The sequence below is a fragment of the Ursus arctos genome, unplaced genomic scaffold (assembly GCF_023065955.2).
Source record: "Ursus arctos isolate Adak ecotype North America unplaced genomic scaffold, UrsArc2.0 scaffold_16, whole genome shotgun sequence".
NCBI classification, from domain to species: domain Eukaryota; kingdom Metazoa; phylum Chordata; class Mammalia; order Carnivora; family Ursidae; genus Ursus; species Ursus arctos.
In genome coordinates, this window is record NW_026622830.1 from 25087409 (window position 1) to 25102441 (window position 15033).

At 49.8% G+C, this 15033-nt stretch overlaps 1 protein-coding gene across 7 annotated transcripts in view; it reads right to left on the reverse strand.

Moving 5' to 3' along the window:
* Positions 1-643: 643 nt before the first annotated feature.
* The window catches only part of DNMT3B (DNA methyltransferase 3 beta), a 40108-nt gene continuing 25718 nt past the window's right edge, over positions 644-15033 (reverse strand). For 2 of the 7 annotated variants that reach the window (XM_044385765.3, XM_026503281.4), the window contains 13 exons: positions 13971-14096; positions 13761-13805; positions 12067-12146; positions 11647-11759; positions 11124-11307; positions 10437-10521; positions 9339-9484; positions 8749-8839; positions 8290-8438; positions 7364-7449; positions 4688-4757; positions 3822-3940; positions 644-2249 (listed from right to left, as the gene is read on the reverse strand). In XM_044385765.3, the coding sequence (XP_044241700.1) occupies positions 2108-2249; positions 3822-3940; positions 4688-4757; positions 7364-7449; positions 8290-8438; positions 8749-8839; positions 9339-9484; positions 10437-10521; positions 11124-11307; positions 11647-11759; positions 12067-12146; positions 13761-13805; positions 13971-14096 (1436 nt within the window). In that variant the 3' untranslated portion in view covers positions 644-2107. Of the gene's footprint in view, positions 2250-3821; positions 3941-4687; positions 4758-7070; positions 7276-7363; positions 7450-8289; positions 8439-8748; positions 8840-9338; positions 9485-10436; positions 10522-11123; positions 11308-11646; positions 11760-12066; positions 12147-13760; positions 13806-13970; positions 14097-15033 lie in introns of those variants that run through there. The other 5 variants (XM_048222392.2, XM_048222391.2, XM_048222393.2 and 2 more) reach the window with 3 other exon arrangements.

Below are 15033 nucleotides of genomic sequence, written 5' to 3' on the forward strand. Positions count from 1 at the left end.
AGTGACGGGACTATGGCAGGATGGGCTGGGGGACTGGGACAGCGGGCTAGCTGGTCCAGGTAAACTGCAGATCAGTGGGTACACGCTCCACACACAGAGCTGTGGCCACAGGGAGCTAGGCTGGAATCATGGGGCCGTTCCCAACCAGCCCGGTTAAGGACTGAGACAGGAGAACTTGGGAGCAGTGCAACCAGGTGCAAGGGAATCCAACAAAGGCATGGAGAACTGGGAGCAGCAGCCCTGGGATTCCTGAGTCAATCATCTTGATCAGCTCCCCAAGAGCATGTCAGATGGCTGTTCCAGCCCTCAAGACTTTCAACGAACTTCGTTTTGAGAACCAAGGTTTAGAAAACCATTTCACTAGCCCAGTGTGGTCTCTGGACCGGTAGCATAGAATTCTTGGGTTCTACTCGAGATAATGAATCAAACAAAAAAGTTGGGCCCCAGAAATCTCCGCTTTAATGAGCCTCACAGGAGAGGCTGGTACACCAGAGTTTGGGGACCAGTGTTCTAGACCACTGCATGGGATCACACCGGTATTCCTGCTCTGTGCTTGCTGCGTGAATTCCCACCTCTCTGCTTTAACCAAGCCCTCCCAACATCCCACCCATCTGACCTGGAAAAAAGGAAAGGGACACCAGACTGTTAGAGAAATACTGATTTTAATTCAACATAAGGTAAACTCTAGGCATCTGTCATCTTTCAGCCTAAAAAGTAGCAAAACTGTTGAAACAAGGCACAATTTTTCCCCATACTTGTTATGTGGCTCCAGTTACAAAAAAAAAAAATATATATATGAAAATGTTACAACATAAAAATAGAAGTCTGTGATTTAAAAAAAAAAAGTGTATAAAAAATTCCCACAAAACCTGTCGATGTTGTTCCTGATTCTACAAAATAGCACCAGTAAGAAGAGTAGAAGTTGTTAAAAACCATTACGACAGCATTTCTGAAATGCAGCTTGCCCGACCTCCCGGTCCCCTAAAAACTTTTCATGGGATACAAAAGGACTCTAAAATCTCTGGAGGGAGGGTCAAGCTTTTTACTGCAGTTTTCCCCCTGCATTCTCTGAGATGAGGGGAAAGGGCGGGGAATGTGCTTCTGCTCTGGCTGTCACTGCTGCTCAGTTTAGAAAAAGGCTGAGGATTCGGGGTGTCCTACTTCTCATGTGGGGACCTGTGCCTGCAGAGTAGTCTGGAGGGTGCATTTTGGGGGTGGAGGGGGATGCTTTCCCTAACCTGTCTCCTTTGCTCCCTTGACATGGACGAAGAGGGAGACGAGAGAAGCCACACCTGTCTGCAGAATATACAGCAGCGGATAACCCAGCCCACCACTTCCTGAGCTCCCCGGAGGGTTCTGTTGCAGTCATTGGGAGGGGATTTAGCTAAGGGTGGGGCTGTCCCCTTGGGTTTGGCGGGGGGAGGGTAGCCCTGAATGTGATGATGAGGTCATCCCTGCTGAAATCATCATCATTAGGGAAAATACTCTACATGGACCCCAGCAGGTCACAGCAGGTCCCAGCCCTTTCTACTGAGGCCAGGGAACGTGCTGGGTAAAATTCAAGACAGGCATCCTTTCCTCTTCTGCTAGCCCTAGAGAACAAACACCACCCAGGGCCCTTAAAATGTCCCTTAGCTACATGTCTACCACTGTATGCTCCTGGAAGTAAGGAGCCACAGACGTTTAAAAAAAAAAAAAAATCAGTCTTGTAATAAATGTCTTGAGTGATTTTTCAGCATTAACCTGAGTATTGGAGACCTGTCACACTGTGGTTTTGGTATTTTAGCCGTTGTTTCTCTGAGCGGTAAACCCAGCAGGGAAAAAAAGCCAGCTTACTACCTACTTCAAGTTTTAAAAGATTTCGAATTAGACAAAATGAGCACCGTGTTTGGCCGCTCCTAGCGGCCAGGTCTGAATTGTGCACAAGGAGGTGTCACCTCGGGCTCCCCCTACCAAGAAGGGGTCACGAGGCTCTGCTCCTGCCAAGATTATGTGGCGTGACCCCACAATGCTGAGCAGGGGAAGGGCAGAGTTTGGGCTGTACCTACTGGGTCCTGGCTCTGCCCCACGTGCCCCAGTGCTCCTGGGCTCAGGGTGCCTGGGAGGGCTATTCACAGGCAAAGTAGTCCTTCAGGGGGGCGAAGAGGTGTCGGATGACAGGCACACTCCAGGACCTCCCAAGCAGCTTCTGGCGGGCACCACGGCCCATGTTGGACACATCCGTGTAGTGTACAGGAAAGCCGAAGATCCTGGGGAGGGGGAGGCACCAGAATAAAAAGACAGGGAGTCAGAAGTGACCCTTCCAGCACGTTTACTGCCTCTGGGAGATCCTCACATGAACAGCATGGCACTGCTCCTTCAGCCCTTTGCCCCATCCTTTCCATAAGGCCAACCGGGCCTTCACATGAGCCCTCGTTGACCCCCAGATCAACTGGTTCTTCAGAATACAAATGACGGTCCAGAGGGCACGGTTCCTCTAGGAAGATGCCTGTTTCATACATCCCCAAGAACTAGCACTATGCTCCTGGAACATAGCTGGTGCTCAGTGGACCTTTCACATGTGAGTGAGTGAGTGAATAAATGAATGGCAAGAAAGCCAGACAGCAAGCAAACACAGATGTATCTGCCTTCAAACCACAAGAGGAGGAAAGTTAGGGAATTTCCTTAATAAGAAATAAGGACTCCTGCAGAAATGAATCACGAGATGCTGAGACAATTAACCATAAGAACACTGAAGTATCCTGTATTTTCTTTCCCTCTTAAAAGCCAGTTGTTAGATCAAGGGCCAAGTTGGACTTAAATGGCAGATGGCAACCAAATATACCAAGAGCTTCCTCTAAGGGAGTCTACCAGGCCTGGCAAGAGGCTACACATACACTAGACCTCAGTCTTTCCCAGGTTTACAATCTAATACTAAAAAGCACACCAATGGGCCAATGGCTGAATGGATGTTAAGAAACATGCCAAAGATGTAACACCTTAGGCCTGTATAGTGCCTATATAAGTGGGCACCCACCTAGTATCACAGGGCCAGCCCAGCATGTAAGGCTTAGGTCTCAAAATACAAAATAACCCACAAGATGAATGGGCAAGGTTACCAGCCAGTTTCTATGAATCAGAACTTGCTTTTAGACTAAGAAAACTACTGTTAAGGAAATAAAACCAGTTGTAGGACTGAAATATCTTGAATGAAAATACTCTTATCAAATCCCTGAGATGCAGCCAAAAATGTAAAGAGGAATATTCATAGCCCTTCCTTCATTTCTAGTAACAATAACAAAATAAACAGGAAAAACAAAAGAAAAAAAAATGAAACCAGAAAAGGAGAATTGAAATCCAAAAGCTGATTCTTTGAATCAAAACAGTTAAACTGCCAACTTAGCCAAATAAATGGAAGGAAAAGACAGACTTTGGCTAAGTAGGAACCAACTTTAGAAACAGCAACTTGGCAGAGGAAATCTTCTGAGAAAGACCAATGGCCAAGGCAGTGGGGTTTTCTTTGGCTGGTTCTTCATATGCCCTGGAGGCCCAGCATGCTGGGGCAGGTAAATGCCAGGGCAGCACAGCAGGAAGAGAGAGATGGTGTGGTCAAATGACCTCATGTTTCAGATTCCTCACCACCACCACCCTTCTGCCATTTCTATCAGGAAAATCAGCACTAACTCTGAAAAGCTTTACTCCCAGCCCCACTAACATGGGTCAATGAGACCATGCAGAATTAAGGCAAACACCTGACCATTTGTGCTGCCTGCCTTAACCACATCTTGCTCCCCTTTCTCTCTGCCTGCGTGATATCCCTCTTCACGTGCAGCCCTGCTCACCTTTCTAGCTCAGTGCACCACAAAACATCTTCTTTGCCATTCATGACAACAGGGAAAAGTTGGTTTTTCCCCTGTCTGATCGAGTTCGACTTGGTGGTTATTGTCTGTACTTTCTTTAACTGGAGAACAAAACGACATCATGGAGTGAGCACAGGAGGTAGGGTCTGGGTCAAGTCAAAGCTCATAAGCACCTAGGGAAGATGGAGGAGGGAGGGCAGGCGGGGAGAGAGGAGGCAGGGTTGGGCTCACAGAGGGAATGAGAAAAGGAGAGCTGGAAGGTGAGAACATTCTGTGCTTCCCATGAACACCAACCAAGAAGTTAATGAACAGGAAGGACCAACCTCACAGAGAACAACAGATAAAGTGACCATGAATGAGATCACATGGGGGCCAAGAAAACACCAGAGTTACGGATCAAGCAGGATTAAGCAAAAGTAACCCCCCCCCCCAGATTCTGAGGATGGCCAACTGGGTTTTGAATGAATGGAACCTATCATGATGTAAACATTAAGTTTACAGAGGTCTTAATGTAATTATCTATAACAGTAGACAATTTTTGTAGCAAAAGCAAATTTACTCATTTATTACTGGGAAGATGAGCTGAAATTATCTGTGTCTCTATGGAGTCTGTATTCACAATTGAAAGTCTAGTCACCTTTTCTCATAGTGATTATTTGTGTATCAAGAACCTCTCCTACTCTGTGGTTTTGCCTTGAGATGGGACAGAATAATTAAGTGGGGAAAGAGGCCCAGCACCAGGGAGTCATGTGGGGGGGAGGGGCAGGGACAAACTGGACACCAAAGTCAAGTACTCGCTTGAAGGTCACCAAGTGCGTTTCCAGAGACCATTTGTTAGCACATCTTACCTTTGCTGTCCTATTGAACTCCAAGCAGTCCTGTAGCTCGAGTTTATCATTCTTTGATGCTATCACAGGCCTGGGAACATCCAAAACCCATTACTTTCTACCAAGTCTAAAGGGGCCAAGGCTAGGTGCTTCCCAAGGTAGGAATGAGGGCCAAAGACTGCAAAATGTGCTCTGGCAGTGAACCTGTTACAATAACCTGATCAAAAATGAGCCTGGCAAGAACACAAGACAATACGCTGAAGCCAGAGACAGACTAGCCCCTTGAAGGGGCAGCCCAATGTCCAGGAGCGAATGCTCCCCCTTCCCAAATTTTAGTATTAGTCAGAGCCCTCCTGCCAAGAGAGGATGAAGGAAAGCACACTGGAGTGAGTCAGGAGACCCCTCCAGTCCAGCCCCACTGCTCATGGACTGAGTGACCCTGAGCAAGTCAGGCCATCTCTCTGGGCCTCAGGAGCTTGGATTAGGTCTCTGAGGTTCTACTTACTGCCACTAGCCCATCAAACCCGTGATCTGGTGGCTTAGGCTGGGGATGCGGCCTCTGGATGGTTTCAGGGCTAACAGGAGGTACAGGTAAGAAGGACAGGAGATGGCTGACAATACTAACAATTACTCTTAACTTTCACCACTGAAACTGGCAAATGCAGAGAGGCAGGCAGATGCCTGAGAAGGCGAAGGGCTGTAACTTGAGGAACCAAGTGGTTAAGCGTTCCAGAGCAGAAAACCAGCAAAAGGTCTGAATGCACAGAGCTGATGACCACCACAGCAACCCTTGTGTAAGGACCCTCAAGGCCAAAAGGAAATCATATGTAAGAATGAATGATGCCCACAAGAGAGGCCACTGAATCACACAAAACATTCCCCTGGATTCTGTCAGAGATTTCCTTGACCTCACCTTCCATGCCTCAAATGTCTGCCTATCCCCAATCTCAACTCTTCCATGAGCCCAAGGGAGCTGGGGGACACAAGACAGGCCTACCTGGTGCTGACTGTAGGACTGAGATCTACAGAACCAAGGTGCTGGGTCGGACAGCGGGATTTGGGTCTGTGGCCACCAGGTAACGGCTGGGTCACCCAACCTCGAGCCCTGCAGGGCCCAGCTGTTGCCACTCATGTACTTGCACGACTCAGGCAGAAAGCTCTGGAGGCTCTACAGACTCGTCCTTTTTTCGGGTAACCTACATCCAAGGTCCTACCCTCATATTAACCACAATCTGATCCCTCCTGCTAAGTTTCACAGAACTCCGGAGCTGCCAAGCCCCCAGAGCCTCACTTGAACTGCGCTGAGTAGTACGGATGGTGCCTATCGGGGCCCTCCTTTGAATACCCACCCTCACTCTTCTCCCCATCGCTGCCCTCATCCTGCTCTTGTCTATTCTCCTATGAGCAACTACCATGAACCTGAGATACCCTTCTCACCTGCTTAAATGGCTCATGAGTTCCCATGCGATGACTCACAAATGCCACTTAACCTGGCCCATAGTTCTGAGTCTTCTGCCATACTGTCCCAGCCACTGTGGCCCCTGGAACACTGTTCTCTGAGCTGGTCTCCCAATGCACTGTTCACCATCACCCCTTTCCCTATTCCTTCTGCCTAGAATGTTTCCTTCCCTCAAATAACTGCACAGCTCTATTCCTCCATTTAAGGCCTGCTTGAGTGAGAAGCCTCCCCACCAATTCCTCCAATGCCCTCACCTCCAGCCAGAACCATGAAATTATTTACTGTCTTCTCTACCTGTCCCCCATTAGCACGTCAACTCCATGAGAGCCAAGACTGACATCTAATGTGTTCACCGCTAAGATGGCAGCATGTAGAGCAATGACTGGCACAGTATATGAGAGCTCGAGTGTTGAGTGAAGAGCCCACTTCATCCAGGCATGAACATTTTCCACTTCACTGGTTGATTAGCCAAATAAAAATGCAACATACCCAACAGAAATCCTACAAGCTATTCTAGCATCTTCTCCCCTCTGTTCACACTTTGCTGAACGCCCGAAAGTTATTATGCTTCCAGAATTTCCTTGTAAAAGAGAATTTTTTTTAAGCTTAACTCATTTGCAAGTCTGGGATGTCACATTACCATCATATTTTGTATCTTAATTAGCAGGTTGTTCCCCCTGGAAACCACATGGAGGAGATAATGAATCCTCAGCAAAGCCACTTACTGTGTGGCTTTCAACATGAAGAGATTGATAAGAAGTTGGGAAAAGCTCTTGGTTAAGAAAGTCCAAGGGGAGAGGTTGTCTCAGCTCTGCCACTGGGCTGGTCACCACAGACCTCATGGCCAGGGATCACTTCATCCAACAATCTCTTCGCCTTTCCCAGTGGGACAGTAACAGCAAGAAGAGGTGCGGTAACGGAAGAATCAGCACTCAGTCTGCTCTGTTCCAGCACAAGGCACTTTTAATAAGCTGGCCCACGGGCAGAGTGGGAATGAGTCAGAAAAGACTAAGGAATCCTGGCCTCAGAGTTCCAGGTGGTTGCTGCGCTTCCCAAAAGGCTTCAAACATGGCACCAGGAATTGGTCTGAACCTCAGGTGCGGCCATTTCTCAGGGAAGCCAGTGCTTTCTAGAAGGCTTGAATGGGTCTCTGAGTCACAAGAGTTCACAGTTAGGGCTCACATCATTAGTTACACTTGACTTGGCTATTACCTGTCCCACCTTGAGCCCCTTGTTACCTGTTCATTCCAGGCAGGTTGCCCCAGAAGTAGCGGGCCCTGTGAGCAGCAGACACTTTGATGGCATCGATCATCACTGGGTTACACTGCAGAGAGAGAGAGAGGGACAGCTGCTGGGAGCCCATGTCAGAATTCATGGGGAAGCCAGCCAGAGTGGCGTGTGACCTGGGTAGGTGACAGGGCCACCCCCTGGCTGTAGAGGAGGCATGGTTCCTGCCAGCAAGAAGACAGACCAATCCTCATCAACAATCTGGCTGGAAGAAGACACAGCTAGTGCCCTGATACTAATGGTGGGGAGAGAGACCAGATTGGACCTCCAGGCTCTGAGAGAAGATACACCCTCTGACCTGCCAGATAATTACAGAATACACTATGTACAGGCAGGAAAAGCAGCTCAAAATTGAAATCTGCCAAGATGGGAGTCCCGGCTGCAGGAATGCAATGTTGACAAAACATGACTTCTGTCATCCCATCTGCCAGGTTCACACAGTGTGAAGCAACTAGCCAGTTGTATAACCTCTCTAGCAGAACATAGGCGGTCAAGTTTTGAAGAAAATGAATGAGATGTGTAAAAAGCATTTACTATAATGCTTGATGACAATGCCTCATGATGAACCGACTGCAGCCCCTAAAGCAGTTCTCAGAACAGGGATGAGAAAAAACTTCCTAGAGTAAACAAAATTTAGTCAAATCTCCCAAGGCTCCCCAAAAGTACACGAGGATTTCATCATCTGACTTCAGGGGGTTCAGGGTGAGGTTAGCGATCAAGTATTTTCCATACGCTAACAAAGAATGGATTTAGCCGTCACCTCCATTAAGAACCCAGAAGTCACTCTCAAGAATAGAAACACTTTACCAACCCCCAATGCCAACAGGGCCTTCCCTCCCACTGTCGTCTTGACCATCAGGACCCTAGGTGCCCTCACCTCCAGGAACCGAGAGATGTCTCTCTTGTCGCCAACCTTCATGGCTACCACATTCTCAAACATCCAGAAGAAGGGCCGATCATCCCCCTCCTTGGGGCGTGTGTAATTCAGTAGGTGGTAGAACTCAAAGAAGAGCCGGCCTGTACCCTCTGAGCCACAAAAGAAGATGGTAGAGGCAGGTTCAAACCCATCAGCCCAGCCCTCCATCCTGACACCAATGGGTTCCCAGTGATCACCTGACTAGAGCGGACACCCTACAGTCCTACTACCTGTACTCCTCTGGAATGAGGAAGGAAAGTGGTATCAGCAGTGCAGTATTTACCAGTATCTCTGGTGCCAGGACTTACAATGGACAAGGAAAGAGCCAACAGGTAAAGCTGGCCAGAAACAGTTCCTTCTGAGACCAGCACTCAGGTGACAGAGGGTCTCTCAGAGCCACCAGGAAGAAGGGATGCTCACCGTACAGCCCTTTCCTGGCAGGGTTCACATTTGAGAGATCATTGCATGGGCTTCCACCAATCACCAAGTCAAAGGGGCCCCATTCTTCAATCTGTGAGAGAAAAACAGTCACTTCTAGAGGAGTCACTCTTACTGGGGGTGAGGATGGAGGAATACAGCCTAGGTTCCAGGTAACCTTATGAGGAAAACCCACTTCCAGGGCGCTTGGCTGGCTCAGTTGGTGGAGCATTTGACTCTCAATCTCAGGGTCGTGGCTTCAAGCCCCATGTTGGGTGTGAAGCCTACTTTCAAGAAAAAAAGAAAAGAAAACCCACTTCTAGAATCTCACTTGGTCATTCAAGTCTCCCAACGCCCGCCGTTACCCAAAATAACCCAATGCCACAGATTCCCTAAGATCTAAATGATTCTGAATAATTTGCCAACTTGTGGGTCTTGGTACTACAGCTTGATGTGACCCCAAGTTTGCTTTCTACCACCACCCTGGGCACAGCGAAGGGGACCACATGGGCATGAGGATGTTTGGGGCTCAGGGCGTAGAGGAGGCAGAGGGGGTGGGGCAGAACCCGGCAGGGGTGCAGGCTAGCCCTCACATTTCTCTTCGTGATGTTCCTGACGTCATTCACGTATTTGATGTTGCCCTCGTGCTTCACAGTTCCAACAGCGATGGATTCTTCACACACTTCGGAGGCGACATACTTCTCGACTTTGATGCCCAATTCTTTGAGGACCAAGTACCCTGTAGGGGGTCAGGGGACATAAAGTTCATCAGGGTTGTCTTCCCAGAACCCCGTCCCTCCAGTGATTTTAAGCCATCTCCAGAGCTCAGACCAGACCCAGCAAGGACATGGTCATCCTCGAGGGAACCCATGCAGATGGCAAAGAAACCGCACCCTGGCTTCACCAGGCTGCCCGGATGGCGGAGTTTCATGAAGAAAATACACGGTTAAATGGTAGAGCCCACCGGCAGGATCTACCAAAACGGACAGGCACATAGCCAAGACCCAGCACCTACCACCCAACACAGTCAAACACAGACACACGGACAGGAACCTTCACCAAAAGCATGTTTAGAAACAACCTCAAAGCCTGGTGGCGTGGCCAGGGCTTAGTCCTACTCTGCATGTTCTGCACCAACACAAACAGGTCTTTAAGACCCAAACAGAGTGGGGAAAACAAAGTACGAGGAATGACCTAGGGGTGCAATGAAAAGCTGTCAATGTTTTAGGAATCCGGACATCAAAGTACACACATTCAGTACAAATGATGCGATGTGCTGATACTATTTTGCATAAAATAGTTAGATCAGGCAAATCCCCCGAGGCAGCGTGCATGCTGGCTATGCTTTTTCTATACCTGGGCAACCTGAGAAATGGAAGGGAACCAAGGTTGGAGTTACTAGGAGCTGCCTATTTCTGCTCCAACAAATCTAGCCTAATGGAACGGGAAAATCATTTCCTAAGATACCTGCACATAATAAAAAAATGCAACACAGCTAAGATATACCTGTCTTTAAAAAGGCCCAACAGAAGGCTGAGTAGGTGAAATGGCAGAGAGGTTTGAGGAGAGAAACAAGGAGCCAGTGGTTTTCTCAGGACAAGTGACCAACAGGTCATCCCAGGGGTCTTTCTTGGCACTGATGACAGGACACCTGGAGCAGGTGGGCGTCCCTAGGTGAACTCCAAACTCACCTGTTGCAATTCCATCAAACAGGGATAAGACTCGAATGGGCCGCCTTCGGGCTGCGGGAATCGCAGGGTATAACTTGGGGGCTTCCTGCCAGGTTAAAGAAGGAGGTCATGGAAGTCACGGTGCAGGGGTAAGACTCAGCCTCTGGTGGAGGGGAGGGCTGACCTCCCTCTGAGAGTCACAAACCCTGTGCTCTGCAATGTCCTAGCTGGGACCCCCTGGAGAGCTCTGGCACAAAATGGCCATTCTGCCCTTAGACGTGAACACAGATGCGACTTTGATACAGAGGCACACACACACAAAAACACATTCCCTACCCAGGAATGACCTGGAGCCTCCCTCCATGAACTGCAGGCAGGAGCCCAGGAGAATCCACTCCCACTATGATTTAAGATTTAAGTCACGGGCCTCCCTTCCCTCTTCAGTTCCACTAAGACTAAGGCTTGGTTAGCTCTGTAACCGAGTCTTCAGCAGGCCCTTGAAAATAACACCTACTGAGAGGCCACGAAGGAGGGGAGGAAGAACACCAGAGAAGCCTGACAATTGTACAGAGGACGTGGTCTGAATCTCTCAGATGCTCGTTTGTACCATGGATCTTTTCCATTACTCTTGCCAACAGACTTGCAGAGTGCTCCAGACCCCTGAAGCTCTGGGGGTGGGCAGTGCTGGGGAAGAAGCCTGTGGCTTACGTATTCGAGCCCCGTGTCGCTGGTGAAGAAGGCCTGCAGGCGCACGTTCCAGTCCTTCCGGCGCCGCAGGACGCCATGACAGCGCTGCGGGAGGCACATGTAGCAGCTCCAGGGCTCCTGCAGCTTCGCATCTGCTGCGGTGCCTGTGCCCACCAGCACCTCCAGGCACTCCACACAGAAGCACCTGCCCCGCCAGCAAGGGAGAACACCTTCGTCATCGCGCAGTTCCCCTGCCTCCACACACTGTCCCACTGGCGATGGCAACGGGCCGCCTGGAACCTTCTTGGGGCCCCTGTTGCTCTATCCAATGGGCTGGAAGGCATGGTGTCAGGATTTGGGCTACACTGACCTCTTCCTTGGGGCCCATGGACCCTGCCCACCCATCCCCAAAATCGGCCCATCTCTAAGGGGCCTTCCCCCCCTCAGGGACCCATCCCTCCACCCCAGTTCCACTGCATGGAATTCTGGCTTGGGACCATCCCTTGGCGCTCCAGGCCCGGCCCCAGCCCCAGCCCGCGCTCACCGGCAGCAGCTCGTATTGCTGCAGAGCAGCAGCTCGCGGCCCTCGCAGCACACAGTGCAGTAGGACTGATAGCCGTCGTCGTCGTACATATAGAACAGCTCGAGGAAGCGGTCCTGGCAGCCAGAGAGAAACGCCCATGAAATCAGGCACCAGGGACCACCAGGCCCTGCTTGCTCGCTGGCTGAGGCCCCAGGTTGCAGCCACAGAACAGGTCACGGGTGGCTTGGCGACCTTTCCAGGGCCACCAACTGGGGCCACGTGCCACTGCAGGACGGCCTCCCTGCTGCGGCAGTTGGCCCACGAGGCAACAGCTTCACTAGAACCTTCCCTATTGCCGACACACAGGTGTTTTTTTTCTGGGGGAAGTACAGGGGAGTAGTGGGAAGGGGCAGGAAGGCCAAGGGCAGGATTAGGACTTACCCGGCACGTCTGGCAGAGCCCACCCTCAAAGAGAGGGTGGAAGGACATGGGGTTTTTCCTACCACAGGACAAACAGCTATCTGTAAGAAAGATAGGGATGAAGCTTGCAGCAATGACGGCCACAAAACCAGGGGTGAAGCCTGGAGTCTAACGGCTTTTTTTTTTTTTTTTAAGATTTTATTTATTTATTTGACAGAGATAGAGACAGCCAGAGAGAGAAGGAATACAAGCAGGGGGAGTGGGAGAGGAAGAAGCAGGCTCGCAGCAGAGGAGCCTGATGTGGGGCTCGAGCCCAGAACGCCGGGATCACGCCCTGAGCCGAAGGCAGACGCTTAACGACTGAGCCACCCAGGTGCCCCTAACGGCTTCTGAATAGTTACTCCAAGCTAGCAAAATCACAAGGAGTCCTCACGCTTTGTTCCATTCAGCGATGCTTCCAAGTTGCCAACCCCATTCCAGAAATGGGGAGAGCCCACAATGAGAGCCCCAAGCAGGAGGTCCCAAGGACAGGCAAAGGCCTGGCCCAGTAGGAAGACCTGGGGAAGGACGCTAAGCAAAGGCCATTCCAGCACGGGACAAGCTTGGGAGGGCCTGGTATGAGCCTCTGTAAAGACAAACTTAGGTAACTCATGGTGATGCCAATTTTCTTGTGTCATCATGTAAGACTTCCCTACACCAAACCTACACACAGCCATGGAGGGGTGCGATGCAGAATACGGCTACCTTCCTATTAGGATATCCTGCCTTGCCCTCACACCAGGAGGTCAGGACTGATCGAAAGCACTGATCATGTGGGCAGGGCCATTAAGGTGCCCCAGACCCGGGTGCCTGGGTGGTGTAGTCGGGTGAAGGATCTGACTCTTGGTTTCAGCTCAGGTAGTGATCTCTGGGTTATGAGACAGAGTCATGCCTTGGGCTCCACTCTCAGCACAGTCTGCTTGAAATTCCTTCTCCCTCTGCCCCAACCACTCTCTGGCTCTCTCTCTAAAGTAAGTAAATAAATCTTAACCAAAAAATGCCTGAGACTAAGCATCCCCAGCCAGGCAGCACAGATGGGTGACGGTGTCTGGAGGAATGGAAGGATTATGGGTCAAGGTTTCCAGGACCCGACAGGGGCTGCTCCAAAACTGAGCTTTCCCCAGGGATCTGGGTCAGGAGCTGTGTTGTTTTCCTACCCAGCACTGAGATAAGCACTCAGTAAATATTTAACTAAAGGACACCAGTCTAAGGAAGTAAGAGAGAGTCCATTTGTCCTCACACATTCTGAATTCCATTAGATAGATTCTGGGCAGAGTTTCAATTCCAGTGGCTAATTCCCAGCCAGGACAAACACACCAGAGTTGGCTTGAAAGACTGACAGTGGTGAAGTGTGTCTCCCTTGCACCTCAAAGCCTATTTGAGTTCCTGTCTGGGGAAAGCTCAGGATGCCACAGATACTGGTTTCAGGTTTGGGGTTCTCTGAGCCCAACTCCACTTACCCCAACCTTCTCGCTGACTCAGAGGAGCAGAATCAGCCTTCGTGAAAACCAGGCAACACATTCCATTAAATGTAGCAACAAAGATAGCACACCCCAACTGAGGCCAAGGCACAAAGCTCTGGGTTAGACTCCAGCAGGGCAGGCAAGCAGGCTAAGGTCAGCCTTGAGCACTGCCCAGGACGTGAAGGGGAGACTGACAAGGGGAGAGCACATTACCTTCCAGGTTACTCTTGTTGTTGCTAACATCCAAAGCCATTTGTTCTGTCGACAAAAGAGAAGGTGTGACCCAGAGTCAAGGAGCCTGTTCCTCAATCAGCGAGGCCACGCTCCCTTTGCTGAATAGCCCTTCCTGCCGCCCACCCCCGACAGGCCACGCCTGACAGTGGGTGAGCGCTCCCCCAGCCTCCTCACTACCCCCATGATCACCTCGACTCTGGTCCTCCTCTCCTCGGTCTTTGCCGTTGTTGTAGCAGTTGGTCTTTAGGCGCTTGGGTGGGGGGCAGTAGTCTGAGGCAGCCGAGTCGTCAGCTGTGCGTCTTCTAGTCTTGTTCTCTGTGAAAGGTAAGGAGATGGCAGCCGGGGCCAGGGTACGGGGAGAACTGGGGCCTGGGACAGAACCATACCATGCCTGGGTGCCCACCTGCATCTGGGCCATGACATGGGTCTATGCTAGGTGTCCTACAGCCCCTCTGTGGGCAACGTGGATGAGGACAGAATTCAGAATCCCTTGCTATGTACTTACAGGGGTTTAAACAGTGCTGGGTGCAAGAGAATACATCCTCATAGACCCAGCGCAAGGAAAATTAGACAAAGCTTGGTCTCTGGCGCCCAGCACGTGAACTAATAGCCACATGTACCAACTGAGCACTTGAGATGTGACTTGTGTGATCTGGACGTACACTCCAGAACTACAAGTGGAGCCAATCAAAGGGCTCATCTGGAACTTGGGGCATCCAGAAAAATATATTATCTAACATTTCCAGGGAAAACTTAGCACAAAACGTGAGTGATCATAAGACACGTCAACATAATAAGATTTTTAAAACTGCTCTAATAGAAAATGTAACATTGTCATTCATTTTTATACACACTGTTAGAAATGTTAAGATGCTGGAAATACTGGATTAAGTTAAAATACATGACTTATACTAATTTCACCTTTTTTGTCCTTTTCCAATGTTGCTACTAGAAAAAATTTCTATTATGTGGCCATTGTTTATGTATTTCTATAAATTCCTGTTATACTTGTACTCAATCTCTAAATATCTGTAAGAACATGGAGAATTATACAGCCGTTAGAAATCATAAGGACGCTTAGTGACAAAATTACATTTAACAGTGCATACACTCATTGAGAAATGAAGGGAAAGTAGGACTCCAACTCGTGTACAGAAAAAGTTGGAAGGATGTGCACACCCAAGTTAACCGGGAGGGCAGATGTGAGGGTTGGGAGTGAAGGGGTGGGTGAGGGCTCAGGCTGACTTTTTAA